Source organism: Chrysoperla carnea, chromosome 2 (assembly GCF_905475395.1).
Source record: "Chrysoperla carnea chromosome 2, inChrCarn1.1, whole genome shotgun sequence".
Classification (NCBI taxonomy): Eukaryota; Metazoa; Arthropoda; class Insecta; order Neuroptera; family Chrysopidae; genus Chrysoperla; species Chrysoperla carnea.
The window spans coordinates 59,492,024-59,508,322 of record NC_058338.1 but is presented as its reverse complement, the minus strand read 5'-3'; the positions used below and the strand labels follow the sequence as shown (position 1 = coordinate 59,508,322).

Here is a 16,299-nt window from a genome sequence, read left to right as displayed (position 1 = left end):
CCATTTATTGGATTATAATGTTATACTTATTCAATCTTTGAATGAACTTTAGACTTTTGAATAATAAAAGCTTTCGGGGAATCTTGATTACCTGTTTGATACAGGAGGTGGTGACACCACGATACAGGACAGCAAATGTATAGAAATAGGATGCTTACCAAACTGCAAGTGCGTGGCTGTCCATATACTTGTCTCCGAGTTTAAGGAATGAAAATTATTAGGTGCAAAAAGAAAAATTTTGATTTTACTGTTTATTTATTTACGTTCAGTTTTTTTATTATGTTCTATGTTTTAAATTACATTCCACCTAAATAACTGTTTATTATTGGTGAATAATTTATCACACTGTATTTCAGTTTTAAGCATAGCGTTAATTTGAAATGAGTTTGAATGTTTTTATTGATAGCTGTATAATATTTAAATTCTCACAATTTTTAAGCTGTACATAATGGAGCAAAAGAAAGAATAATGGAGCTTTCAGTAGATACTATTTCCATTATTACATTTTAAAAAAGACTTAAAATAAATAATAGTTTTAAAAAACTACAATCCACGCTTTTGCAACTAGCTCAACTAAAACGTAGAAAATAATTTCTTTAATTATTGTAAATATTTTATGGACAGATATTGGTAAAAGTAAAGCCTTTATAAAATATCTTAAAAAGCACCTCGCTTAGTTTTTTTAAACAATTATTCATTTTGTGTTTTTTAGTTTTTTAGACTATTATTTAATTATCAAGAATTTAGCATAAATATGGTGGAAGCGCAAATAAATGTATATATTTTCAGATATGAAAACCGTTAACCCTGAAAATCCTGGTCAGGAAAATTTAATAATTATGTATTGTAATTGTCAGTCCTTGAAAAGTATGCCAAATTTCGAGTTAATCCGAATTTTTGAAGGGTGTCAAAATCATGTTCAAAGTTTATGTTACATACTAACATACGTATGAAGCTAATAAAAGCGTGTTCAAATGTATTTATACAAATTTTTGGTACTTAAATGTCTATATTCATATCTTAATATATATATTTCTTGTGTGCGTGTGTATGTGACTGAACTCCTCCAAGACGGCTGGACCGATTTCGATGAAATTTTTTGTGTGAGTTCAAGGGGATTGGAGAATGGTTTAGATTTACCATTCGGTCCACTACAACTGTTTTTGAGGGCTCCGTACCAAAAAAATGAAATTTCATTAAATGGTGGGAGCGCATATAAATCATATCACATTATGTATACTATGTGTACTATGTATTTTTAATAGTATTCAGGTATTGTCAATAGGCATTTATCAGAGCCATATGCGAGCGCAGCGAGCTCTACTATCAAAGGTCAGGCCAAAGGTCGAAGGTCAGGCCACTCCAATAAATAGGAGTTAAATTGGGGTTTTAGCGGGATGGGTTTAGCGGACAGGCTAAACGTAGTATAGGTATTCATGAATTGGAGTTACGTTTTTACGGGACAACGTCCGTCGGGGCCGCTAGTATACATGTGTATTTTAGTGACATACAATAGAAGGTTATTCCACTAATTTATTCAAGCCCGATTGTCAAACTCTACTCTTTCGCTATGCCTAGCTTTTTATTTAATGATTCATATGAAATCATTATTCAAATTTATTAAAAATTTCACGTCAATGAAAAGTGTAAAAAATTTATTGGCAAAAATACAGAATATCATTGAACAATATCTAACCGTATAGTGGGAGTATTTACGGACACTGATATAAGTTTAAAAAAAGCCTCACGAATAGAATACCTTTATCACTGACATTCAAGCTCTGAACTTTCCGTCTGCTCAAGATCCATTACTGATATCTTTGATCTCAACTTATTTTAATTAAAACTTTGCCAATTTATCAAGGTAATTTTCTTTGAAAGATAAAAAATTATCATTCTTGAGCTTATAGGAAAACGTCGTAAATTAAATCCTGCCAAATATTCAGTTTTTTTTTTCAATAAAATTTAATTTGAATTAAAATATTTGTTTATAAATTATTTTAATTTTTATGTGAGGGAAAAAATCATTATGAATTATGTAAAAAATATGTGATGGAAATATTATATATATGAATACGTCATCAGATAGATAAATCATTTGATGATTAAATTAGATTTTGTGAGTAAACTAAATTTATAGGGTATGAAAATAAATGAAATACTATAAATTTACTGGAGATATGTAGGTAGTCTGAATTTAAGATTTATAAAATGCATTTAAATATGCATTTATTTAGAAATTGGATCAAAAATGCATTTACAATAAATAATACTTGCAAAATGTATGATTCTAAAATGAAAATTTAAACTAGTTTTAGGTATGAAGCTAAGAACTCATTTGCAACAGGACTGTGCAAAGGCGATATATTAAGATAAATGCCGTTTTTCAAATACCGGCTCGGCCAATTTTTATACCAGCACCAGCTTCAAATTAATGCATATATACTTTTTTTCTTATTTTAATAAGAAGCTAAGCGACTCTTTGACACTGTCGACGTCGATTTAAAAACTTCCAAAGCGGTGTGCCAGTCTATGAAAATTTCAAATTTAACCTTGTTCAGTATCGAACCAAAGTTGCCAGAATCAGATATAGCCGATTATCTATCTTTTTTTTAGAATAGAGACCGTTAGAGATAGAACAAAACTTTATGGGTAAAAAATGTTCCTTATAAAAAAATAAATAACTTTTGTTTGAAACATTTTTTCGTAAACATCACTGTTTATCCGTGGGAATATCATATGGGCATATGGGAATATCTGTTTTGTGTGTGAGACATGTATGTATGTGTGAGCTATCTAAGAGTGGCTACCTTTTTTTCTTACATGACGTAAAAAAAACCAATTGATTGCGTAATCAACACGGATAGTCTATAAATGGTATTTAAACAATTAAACAATTAATTTAGTCAATTGTTTGTTTTCACTTGTTGAAAATCGTATAGCAATGATTTTCAAGATTGCAGTTGATTTTCATGCCTTTAGTAGACTAGAAATTGATTGATTTACAAACTGTATTCTAGAAAATTTTGCATTTTTAACTGACCTAAGTTAACTAGTTTTAAAAATGTGATATATTGTATTTATAATTGTCATAAGATAAACTTATTTTATTAAAATTATAATAATGTTAAACTTGTTTTGTCTAAATTGTTGACTTTTTAATTGGCGCCAACTTAAATATTATTGCAAAGTCTGATGTTGCCTCAAAGTAACAATAAATTTTTCTATCCAGGCACTAATTTTGAACACACGTTATATTTTTGTATTTAATTTTACTTTCATACCTGTAGGCTAGTATTCTATATGCAAACAGATAAAATTTTGGAACCATGCCAACTGCTGACGTAGAAACAATATATCATTGAGCCAGGCGAGCAAACCACATGACTTTATACACAAAATTTCGGTGGATATCTCGTTCAGACGTAACGAAATGACTGTGTTTGTCATGTTGTCCTCTACAAATATGAACATCGTTGAGTAGTTTCAATTTAACATTCATGAGTATCGTTACAAAATAGTTATGTGCTAACAAAATTTATTTTATTGAATTTTTTTGGAAAATTTGTTTTTTTAATTTGGTTTTTTTTTTGGAAAAAAAGAAAAAATAGTGAATGCTTAGAATTCATAATAGATAATGTTAGATACAATTCAAGACATATTTAACTGCACATTTGCAAAATCGAAAAAGTGTTCTCAAAATAATAGATTTATAAATCAAGATTTACATTTAGGTACAAATCTGTTTATTTTATTACCTATTTTTAGTTTTAGAAAATTGTGTGAAAATTGATTTGCATTGTTATGAAAAGTGCTTTTTCTGTGGTTTTTTTTATTTTAAAAATCAATTTTTCCAATCAAAATTTTTAAAGAAATATTTGTAAGTAATATTATGTATATTGGCATATTAACTATAAAAAGATTAAAAATTAGAATAATCTTTATTAACGAAAAATTAGAGTTTTTAGAAAGTCATACTACAAAATACTCATACCAATGATGATCATACAAGGTGCTCTTCTATTTTAAGTTGGCATATACTTGAAAAATAAGATTAATCGATAAAAAATGTTTGGTGTATATGCACACATCTTACGCAGACATTAAACTTGACCATGGTTTTCAAGCTCAATTAAAGGCTTACTCTACTCCATAAATGATAATCGATAGGCGAACACTTTAAATTAGAATGTTGTTATTGATTAAAAACATAACATTTTTTGGTAGAAACATTTTTTCACAAACCGTACAATTTAGGCACAAACGGACTGAAAAATTTTACCAAAAAAAAGTATTGAAATTGTTATTTTGTATAATTTTTCTTGTGAAATCTAGGCACTTTTCGAAAAATTTTCCAATAAATCTAATAAAAGTGGTTTGTTTTTCTACATAGACCATTTTTGACCAAGTTGAATGAACAAACGCACAAAAAGCTAAATTTCGAAAACTATTCGGTTTACAAAAAAATGTTTGTGTATTTATAAAGAACAGCTTTTAAATTTAAAGCGTTCACATAATGTTTGTCAGTTATGAATAAGAGTGAGGTTTTAATTGAACCTGAAAACTTAGATCTAATTTGATGCCGGTATAAGATGTGTTCCTTTAAAACTAATATTTGAAGCATTTTCCTCGCTTTTTATTTGCCAAGTTTCAAGCATTTGTAAATTTGGGAAAAAATCATTTGTTCACTCTAAACTTACTTAGAGGTTGGCACATATTATGGGTGAAAACCACTTTAGTACATTCCTTGCTTTTTAAACTGACGTTATTAAGTGCTAAAACAATGATTTAAAGCGAGATCAAGATAAGATTCTAAAAGAGCATATACCATTTTATCAAAACATTATTCGAATATAATTCGTTTCGAATACTTATTCAGAGTTAGTATCCAACAACGTGGTATATATTTGCTGGTGCAGGAGTGAGACAACAAGTGGTGTGACATCCATATTTTTACTTGCACTCACCTGTACCGCGTAAAAATGACGCCCTGATGTTTAAACTTACTTTTACATTTAGGAGCTTTATTATTCAACATATTTCCTGATGGGTCATTTCACCCAAAAAATTTCAAAATGGGCTTGTGGTCTATAAGCAAAATAGCCTTATTGCACTTTTTATTACCCCGACTATACAATGGCGAAGGCTATGTGTTGGACCGATATGTGTCTGTTCATCTATTCGGACATAGCTTCTAAACTACTTATCATAATTTGACAAATGAGGTATCGCTAGCAGCATCTTGAAGCGCCCGCTGCTTATCAATTGAATATGGCGCCCTCTAGAGGACATAAAGCTATGACAGAAAAACAAATTTCGATTTAATTATAGCGTGTTTGGTATAAAATTAAAGGACGTAATTACCACTTTTTAAAAATATATATATTGTTACACTTAATCACGAAATTATAACCGCAAAATAGTTTAACATGTATGTATTTTCGTCTGCTCCCTCCGAGCTTCTAAACTACTTATCATAATTTGACAAATAAGGTATCGTAAGAAGCGTCTTGATCGTTCGCTGGTTATATTCTATGTACCGTCACATATAATTGAAAATGGTGCTCTCTAGAGGACATAAAGCTATGATAGCACTTTTCAAATAAATATTTGTTGTTATACTTTCTCACGAAATTAGGTATAACCCTAAAATGGTTTAAATAAAATAAAGTTTGAAAACTAAAACAGTAGGAAAAAATGAAAATATTTTTATCTGAATTTGTTATAGTAAGTAAAATCGTCATTACAGTCGGGGGACCTGTCAGATTAAACAGTTTTTCGAAGGACCGAAAAGAGGTTCCCCGACTGTAATGGCAATTTTACTTATCATAACAATTTCAGATGAAAATATTTTCTTGTTTTCACACTTTTTAGAGGGCGATTATGTAATTGTCGGAGTTTTAGTTTTCGAACTTTATTTTATTCAACGTGTTTCCTGCTGGATTATTTCACCCGAAAAATGTCAGCATGGGCTTGTGGTCTATGTAAAATAGACTGATTGCACTGTTTACTTATTCTATATAACCCACGTTGCATTCCAGAATCGTTCAAGTATATCGCCTTACCGAACGTAATGTATTTAAATTATATACAATATCTTCTTAATTTATTTTAAAGTATTATTATAATAATATTTGATTCATATACGAACGTCATGTATTTACGAATGCTTTTCTAAAATAAACTTTGTCTTTAAATATTCTCATAGTTAAAATCTTTATACGAGTAATTTATTTCAAAATGACCTAAATTTTAACGTAAAATAATTTGTCGTTTATTACTTAATCTGATCATTTTCTAGTGCATAATATATATTTTAATATGTTTATTTACTACGTTAATTTGTTTAATTCGTTATAAATTTTGTTTTTACAAATTCAAATATAATCTTAGGTTTATACCAAAAGGTCTGATTCACACATGTACACCCCTAAATAATTCCAAGTTACATAGGTACTGAGCATTTGTAGTTATTTACGATATTAGTGGGATAAAAGCATTACTAATGTACGCCTGCAAAATTTGCCCAATGGTCCTGCAAAATATGCCCAACGAGTGCATAGTACGAGTTGAACAACCGCAGAAGTACGTTAATTGTGCGTTATCACACGTGTATCGTACAAAACTTTATCTACGCCTCTAAAATGTAACTTATTATTTATAAAAAAATGCATTACTTTTCATATTTACTGTCTCTTATAATGCCTTCAGAATACTTTAATATTATCATTCCAAACTTCTATTCCACTATTATACACAAAATAGAAACTTTCTTACTTTGTATACCTACTCTTCTTTGGTTTTAAATAGTATATATTGCAGTTTACATAAATTAAGTTTATTAAACTAATTGCTTTATTTCCAAATTTGAAAATGCTACAACCTAAAACTTGCATTTTAGGTACTCCATTAATAGTAAAACGTCTTCAAACCGAAATTCGCATAAAAACCTAGAACTTAAATTGTCATGAAAAAATTAGAAAATGGAAATTCTTCTTGGAGGGGTGGTGCATTACACTCCGTATATACCAATTCGATTATTGTACATAAATTGTTCATTTGGTTGAATAAAAACAATGTCTTAGATACAAGTTTCAAAATAATTTGCAAGTTGATTATAGTTGTAGTTAAATTTTACATTTGTTTGAAAAAAGTTTTTATTACGAACTTTTTATAAGAAAAAACAAGTTTTTCAACGAGACATAAACTTTATAATATGGTTTCTTTAATTTCCTAATTTTCATATAAATAAAATGAATACTTAAGGGACCGAACATTAGCTAATAATATCTGTGTACATAGAAGCTTTGGAATATTTTTATTTTTTGTTAAATTTATTGTGTGTTAAAATTATATACAACTTTATACCAATTATTATTATAATTTTTGGGTAATTGTATTTCATGGGACATTAATTTGATACTATAATTTAATAAAAAAAAAAAAAAAACAGACATTAAAATTGTTTATAAAATTTCATAAATAAAATTATTTGTTATTTATAAAATTTTATAAATAATTTTATTACATACTAAAGTAAAACCTAAACTATAAAAGTAATAATTTTTAAATTATTAAATCGATATTACAATGCGGTAAATAAATCAAACAATATGAATTTTTTAAATTTTATGAAAAATAAGGGAATAGGTTTGTTTTCTTAAAAATTGTACTCATTACTTCAAATTTAGATCATTTACACTACTTTCTAGTTTTTTAATACTTGAATAAATAATCAAGTTAGATCAAGAATCAAGAGCCAAGAGTTTTTTTTCTTGGATTTTCTTTGCAAAAAAAACCTACCGTACAGTTTGTAACTGATTTCATGGTGCAATATAATTTATACCTGATTCCGCACTGCATTCCAATTTATAAAAGTCTCGCATGAGTAGAGCTAGAGAGGTACTCTCGGTTACGCTTGATGAAAGTCGAATCGGCATTTTTTTAAACTTCTGGCGATTATATATTAATTTTTTTAAATGTATTATTTCACAGCGCTTCTATATTAAACTTATTTAAGTTTAAAACACTCGATGTAAAAGGGTTCGTTATTTTACGTTATTATACGTTACTATAACTAATTTTTTTTTTTTTAATATATTGATATCTTCATTAGTTTATATTTGATTTATATATATCATTTTTGATTCAGGCTACGATTTTTATTTTTATAGTATCCTGTTTACCCATTTTAGTCGAAAAATGAATTCCTATAATTTTTATAGTGATGACCAGAAAGAAATGACTTTCCCAAAATAATTAATGTATTGCAGCATCCACTAGCTTCTGAAAGAAATGTAATTTCATAGCTAAGAAACTGAACTATAACTAAAGTCAATTATTTTGAAGATATTTTTTAAAATGATAAAATTAATTATAAACAAATAAATTATAAATATGATATACAAACAAATCAATAAAACAAAAGCTTAAATAAAGCACGAAATAGAGAAATGATAAACTATTTAAGATTAAGTGTATAAATTGTTATAATTTCATTTGAAATTAAAATAAATTGTTTCACTATAATTTCAAATTGTCTATTTATGTTGTGAATGTCTTCTAAGATCAATGTACGAAAAAGTTCATTGTGCGTAAAATTTATACTGATATTTATACTGATATTCTATCTGATAGACCGACCTAAGGCAACAAAACTTTGGACGGTATGAAATATTTATTGATGTTTTTATATATATTTTAGGTCTGTTTACTATTATTTAAAAAAGTTAACTATAACACAATACGTGGGGAAATTGATAGTATGCAACTATCGACAGCGTTGGCAAATGAAATGAAATGGCAATTTTAAACATCCTGTTATTTTTGTGTTTCCAACCGTATTATCCAACAAAGACTAGCTGTTAACATAAAGATAAGCAGATATATATAAACAATACTTTTGTATTGCTTGATTCATTTTAAGCAAAAAAGTACTCTTGTGATTTTTTCTCTAGACGCTTAGTTAAAAATTCTTGGAAGATTAAAAAGCAATATTCGACTTTAAGAAAAATATGTTATTTTTTCACTAAGCTAACGCAGCTCTTGCGTTACGAATTTTCATCTTTATATATAGTTGCTATTTTATTTATTAAATTTTGCCGAAAAATGAATTCTTACAATTTACATAGTTTTTCTGCTAACTTATATCGATGGAAAATATTGCATACTTCAATTTTTAGTCATTAACATTATTTTTTATACCTTATACTCATGTTGGTATAGTTTTGAGGCTGACTTTTTGCATCAAAGCATCAAAGTTCTTGGAATTAAGCATATTGTTTTTATTTTTTATGGACAGTTCTCAATAAAAGAGGAAATTGATTTTTTGCTCTTGATAAAATAAAGAGCAGGACCAAAACTACTACCTTTAGAAATTACGATCAATATGCGAACTAGTATTATTTATACCCATTTACTAAATTTACGTTAGAAATTTGTTTATGATGATGTACTATGTGCTTTGGTATTTCTTTTGTACCACGATGAATTTCCATCGTTGATAATATTTTTGTATGTATGTAAATTTATTGCAATCTTCCGTATTGTGATGTGTACTATACATCAATATTTACCTTTATTTCTAAACGATTTAGTTATTCTTCTCTTCTCTACAGTAGTATCTGTGTCATTTCATTCATTAAACCGTAGAAATAAAGACAAATGTTTAATTGAAAATTAAAATTACATAATTATCTAGAAATTGGAGGGTAATTGATTTCATTAGTGATTTTTTGACGTTATCATTACAAAATAAAAAATGAAGTTTTAATTTTATACTCATACTAGCGGCCCCGACGGACGTTGTCCCGTAAAAACGTAACTCCAATTCATGAATACCTATACTACGTTTAGCCTGTCCGCTAAACCCCAATTTAACTCCTATTTATTGGAGTGGCCTGACCTTCGACCTTTGGCCTGACCTTTGATAGTAGAGCTCGCTGCGCTCGCATATGGCTCTAATAAATGCCTATTGACAATACCTGAATACTATTAAAAATACATAGTACACATAGTATACATAATGTGATATGATTTATATGCGCTCCCACCATTTAATGAAATTTCATTTTTTTGGTACGGAGCCCTCAAAAACAGTTGTACTGGACCGAATGGTAAATCTAAACCATTCTCCAATCCCCTTGAACTACACAAAAAATTTCATCGAAATCGGTCCAGCCGTCTAGGAGGAGTTCAGTCACATACACACACACACAAGAAATATATATATTAAGATTAGTTAGTTATTTCTGCACAAAGGAGGCTGTGAGTTTGAAAAACATATAGTACCGATTCACTCACTAAATTTATGTAGGTATTAAAAGAGTTTAGAAATTCGGAAAGGATTTTTTAAAACCAACCTTCCAAGTGCTCATATAATAATAACACAAAAATTTTTGGATTGAATTAAATGTGTAATACTAACAAGTACATAATATTTCTTGAATTAACGATCTCAATTCGCACCGTGCGTGAGTTTTATTGGAGGCGTTTCCATGATAACGATACACTAATTTAATTATAGAATTGTATGGATGCATATATAATTGTATGGATTGCATTTATAACTTACATTGCAAATTTAATTTTATTATCTATCAAATTTAAATAAATGATTATGATAATTTACATTTGAAAAATAATATATGTTCAATTTGATTTCTTATTTTCACAATTTTTAAGGCATTAAGTTTAGTTAATTAGTGTTTTTCAATAACTTTAATTTGACATTTTCTATAACATTAACATGTAAAGAATTTCAAATTAGTCATAACAGCCTCCTTTATTGCCAAAATTTTTCACTTGAAGCGAGCGCTAGCATCATTTTTATTGTCCATACCATGATGTTAAGAACATATTTTCTTGCAATTAGCACTTTTTTTGCTGTGATTCCACAACAAAATTACCTAATAATTTTTAACTCTCGATTTTAAAAAGTTATGTTGATTATCTGAGCCATAATTGAAATATAGATATTTAATTTTTTTTTTAACATAATGCAATACTAATTTTTCTTTAAATGTATATATTTACAAATTTTTTTTCGTTTTAATCAAATAGGTAATGAATTTGTGAAGTTATATAACCAAAGCAAACTTGAATACACAAATATAAAAACCCGCAGGCATGATATATTTTCATTAAATGTATTTCTGAATAAAATCAATACCACAAGAAACACTATATTATATAGAAATTCAAATGTATTACAGAATCGAGGGTTAAAAAACTCTGTATAGTGTATACAGTATTAGGTCTTGGGTATGACGTAATATCTTACAGTCATTATTTAAGCATAGCTGTAAATTTGAGAGGCTGTTGTAAAAGTGGTGTCCAAAAATTACTTATGTATGATGTTTGATGATGTATTTTCTTTTTCTCTAGGAATGTTTTCCGGGGTATGGACTTCGTATTTCTGGAAAACTTGTAATTAGGTACATAGAAATCCATATATTTAAAAAAAAATCGCAGACTGTGCCGGTATAAGTTATTATTATTATTTATTATTTAAATTATATGACACGCGAGGCCAATTTAATTTTTTGTTTTCGTATCGAGGTAGATTGGAAGTAAATATGTGATAAACTAAATTAATTAATTTATTAATTTAAAAAAAAGCAAAAAAATTATTTTAAGAATCTTGAACTAGGCTCGAACGCTGACATCCTGTATCGGAGTTGCTTTAACACCTTTTTTTATCCTACCAAATTTTATTTATTATACATATATTACAAAATTTCTATCGCTTTAGAAGCTTTCACACTAAAAGAAAAAGTAGGACGATATTCAAATAAGATGCTTATTCAATAAAAAAAAATGCAAGAAGCCGTTGTCCGACATCTTAAAATTCCAATTTTCAAGTTGTCAGACAATGAATACCCCGCTTTGTAAAGGTTTGAGGAGTTTTTTCAACTATCTTCCTATTTACATTTCATTAATGAATATTCATCAATTGGAAAAAGGTGTTAGACACAACAATAATCTCTCAAATTTCCAGTTGTTCTGAAATGTCAAATATCACACCTGACCTAACCCAGACTGAATATAATTCGAAAACAAAAGCAATTTGCTTTGTGTTTTGAGATCTTTAATTTTTAATTAATTATGTATTTTTTTGTAATTAAATATTAAACCTGTCTAGACATTAAAATATGTGTGAGATTTTGCTAAAAGCAACCATTTGATTGAAATTACAAAGGATTATGAGAATTTATTTAACACAGATATAGTAAATTTATCCCTTGATATTTAAATAACAAGCGTCAAGGGTCATAGAAAAATCAAATTTATACAAAAATATAATCTCACAAACCCTTATCTAAACTTAACTTAGATAACTTAGATAATATTTTCTGTGTTAAGTATATTGTATTTTTTTATTGAATTTCACGAGTGATTTTGTGAAATCACATATGGTTGACCTAACTTAATAGAATCTAGGTCCTCTAGACCATTCTATATACAGATGATTTTATTATTTTCATAGGAACATCTCACATACAGGTGTTACTTTTTAATAAAACGTATCGAAAAAAAAGTTGAAAACACAATTTGAGGAAAAATTACCATTTAAGGGCTTCTCGTCTACCTAAGCCATTACAATAGGGTATCGGACTAAATTTTTTTTATTAACGAATTGAAAAGTGAAGTTGGTTTTTAAAAATCTTGACTAGCATGCAAGATCTGAACGTTTAAAATTCCTAATTAAACAACGATGAAGATACCCACTAGGGACATCATACGTGGATATCGCCGTAGAGGTTACATATAAAACTATGTTTTGTTAAATGGAGATGGGCAAACTTTGAATGCAATTTTTATGCTTATAACTTTTCTTCGTTTTTAATCAATTTTAATTTCACTTTCAAATTTTGTCATGATATCAAGTCTAGTTTTACATTCTTATGGGTAATATGGCCAATTCGAAATCAGTATTATCCCCTATTGAATTGTTAAAAATCGTTACAAATTTGGGACTAAACTAGTATACCTTGATATATTTTATATATACATGATATAAAAATAGTAAACACAGAACGAACAATTGTATTTTTTCAAAGAGGTGTTATATGTTTGGTCGCTATGTCTGTCTGTCTGTGGCATCGTAACGCCTAAACGGATGAACCGCTTTTAATTTTTTTGGTTTTGTTTGAAAGGTAATTTAACGGTGTGTGTTCTTAGCCATATATTTCAAGTGCGAGTTTAGGGTTCTGTACCCGAAAAATTTGTTGGGGTTTTTTTAAATTTTGTAAATTTTACTTGTTTCCATACATTAACTTAAACTAGGAACGATTCACCTGTCAATATCAAAATATTCATAATCTCCTCCTATAGCTCTTCTACATTTTTGAACTATAAGCGCATAATAGAGTCAAAGTTCAAGAAGTTTTTTATTTGCCTGTCTTGGTAAGGATAATGGTATTAACGAAAATTTTGTCCTTGACTATAGCTCGACGATTTTTTTGACAATTTTTTTACCTAGCATATATATTTATTAAAAGAAGGTAAAGACAACAAAATACTTAAAAAAAATGACAGGAAGTTCGCAGCTGTCGAAGGTTCTGAAGCAAGCTTTTGCAAATTTCAACTCTTGCAAACTTCCCGCCTTTATATTTTTTACATATTGGGTTGTCAATTACTTCCTTTTTTGAAACTTGCACGGTAGATAAAAAATATCGTTGACGAGTGAAATTTACAAAATTTAAAAAACCCCAAACAATTTTTTCGGGTACGTAACCCTAATTCGCATTTGAAACATATCATAACACTCTTCTCAATGCTTTGCCTCAGACCCACAGACACACGTATCGGTCAAATTTATAACACTACCCTTTTTGGTTCGGGGTTTAAAAAACATTTGGTTCGGGGATTTAATGAAGAAAATTGAAAATCAGAAAACATAATCTTTGTGCAAATAAATGTGCACATAAAACCAGCATATGGTGGACAAATCTGATTATCTACGAATATAAAATTTGATTTTATGGAAACAACTAAAAATCACAAAAACAAGCGATTTCTTTGGTTTCTAGTAAACTACATTTCCATTAGAATTGATTGAATCTGCTGCATTGCATTGAGTGAAATTCTATTAGTTATTTGGGTTAGTAGTTTTAAAACTATTGACGATGTTGATATAAATTGAAATAGTGTACGTCATCAATAGAGTATCACTGAAATTCACTATTGCAATTATTTTAATGCTACATCAAAATTTATATAAGACTTCTCTTGAATATGTGACATAAAAATTTACAAAAATGTATTTTGTTTGTTTTAGGAAATAACAATGTGTCTACAAAAGACGGCACCGTTTTACAGTGGCGTGGAACAAATGGTATACAACACAATGGAAGCGTACCGAATGCGGGCACACCAAACAATGGTGGAATTAATGCAACAGTCAGATCCTCTAACGGGAGCTGCAATGGGGGTCTCATCTGCAGCGGTGGCAGCGAGGACTCGGGCGGTAGTGATGCCGCACCAGGGCCGGACCAGTTGGAGGGACCGGGCACAATTGCGGATGACCCTATTCACCTCAAGAGACGGGTGGGACTCGTCAGTGGGGTGGCTCTAATTGTTGGAACTATGATTGGTAAGTGTGTAGACTAAAAATATGGTCTAAAATTGTATATCACACGAAATTTTCTATTATCTCCATGGTTTCTATTGACTTGCATATTTGAAATTTTAAATGGCACTTCCTACTTTGTGATAAAAAAATGAAATCGACCGATTGGTTTTTAAAATAGACTACCCAGAAGATTGAATTCATATCACTATGTCAGTATTGGTGTGAACGTCATACTGTGTACTGTATTGAGAGAATTGTAACATTATCATTAGTTATAGCGGAGCCAGGCCCATACTGATTGACGAGACCCGCAATGCTTATGGTGAATAACCTTTTGTAATACTGTAATATTACTTACGCTAACATAGATACTATAGTATCTGAATCTTTACCATATCAGCATTGTAGTAAACGTCATTCGTTTCTTACCGTGTATTCAAATGTATGACTGATAGTCTAATAAAAAACAACAAACTTTAAACAGGCTCAATTTCAGGATAGAAAGTTACTATTGTTTTCATATAAATGATATATTTATGGTGTAAAACTATAAAGGCATTTATTTATTCAATATAAGACTTTACCAAATAATGAAATCATCTTGCATAATTTGGCAATGCTTCAACAAAGTTCAAACAATTAAAAAATTGTATAAACGCGCAATTTTTATTTTGGTAAGCGCCTCACAACGAAAATTAAGAATGAAAATTTATGTATTAAAAAAATAAAAAACAAAGCATTTTTAAAATACAAAATTAAATACATAATTATGTCTAATATTATCAACAATAATAAGATAATTTGATTGTTACGTATACCACATTTGGCAGCCTATCAAACTTATTTATTGTTAGACGGTAAATGTAGATACAGGTTGAACTATCAATTCTATAACAAACCATCGTAGATGAAATCATAAATAAAGAATTCCGTGGAATTTATAAGACTATTCTGTGGTAATGCTCGAAAGTAAATGATGACTTATATCGTAAGAGCTTGGTATTATATCGTTCTTCTAAAGACATTAAAAATATTCTATAATAATTTATTTTCCTTATGGAAACATTCATGTTTACATAACTTAAAATTATCTGAAATGAGGTGCCAAAAATTGAAGCTTAGGAATAAAAGAACAAGAATTTGCTTTTAAAAATATGTAGTTCCATTTAAAAAAACAAAGTTGACTGTTTGACCATGAAGGCATCCAGAAAATTAATATAATATTTTTATTCTTCCTTAATCTTTTAAAAAATCACCTCTATATTAAACAAATGTCACATTTGCACACAAATCACCCAGTAAAACAAATTTTAAAATGAAAAAATATTTTATGTAAATATAAATTATTTAAATTTTTTCTGTTTTTTTAAACTAGTCACAATTTTAATGAATTATAATTATACGATTTTGTCGTAGTGTTATCTTAAAGCAATTATAATGAATGACATTTTGACATAGCACTGTCAAATTCCAATTGTTTTCTTTGGCTTTTAATAATATTTTCAATTATATTTATATTTTTATGCCAACATTTCTTCCACGAGTTTATTGAAACATAGTTAAATATTATAAGTTTGTTTGCATATGAAATTCAATAGGACAGAAAGTATATTTTAATGAAATACAAAATATTTTTCGCGTTTCCAACAAATGATAGTTAATAGCAACATTTGAAGTTGATTTATTTTTGATTCTCATTGAGAAAAAATCAATTATGTTAGTGC

The 16,299-nt window shown here is 28.5% G+C and overlaps 1 protein-coding gene across 2 annotated transcripts in view; it reads left to right on the top strand.

The window, feature by feature from the left end:
• Positions 1–16,299, top strand: part of LOC123293983 (b(0,+)-type amino acid transporter 1) — a 91,288-nt gene that overhangs the window by 54,184 nt on the left and 20,805 nt on the right. The window contains exons 1-2 of one of the 2 annotated variants that reach the window (XM_044875009.1): positions 3,559–3,734; positions 14,282–14,596. In XM_044875009.1, coding sequence (XP_044730944.1) covers positions 3,638–3,734; positions 14,282–14,596 — 412 coding nt within the window. In that variant the 5' untranslated portion in view covers positions 3,559–3,637. Of the gene's footprint in view, positions 1–3,558; positions 3,735–14,281; positions 14,597–16,299 lie in introns of those variants that run through there. The other variant, XM_044875010.1, reaches the window with a different exon arrangement.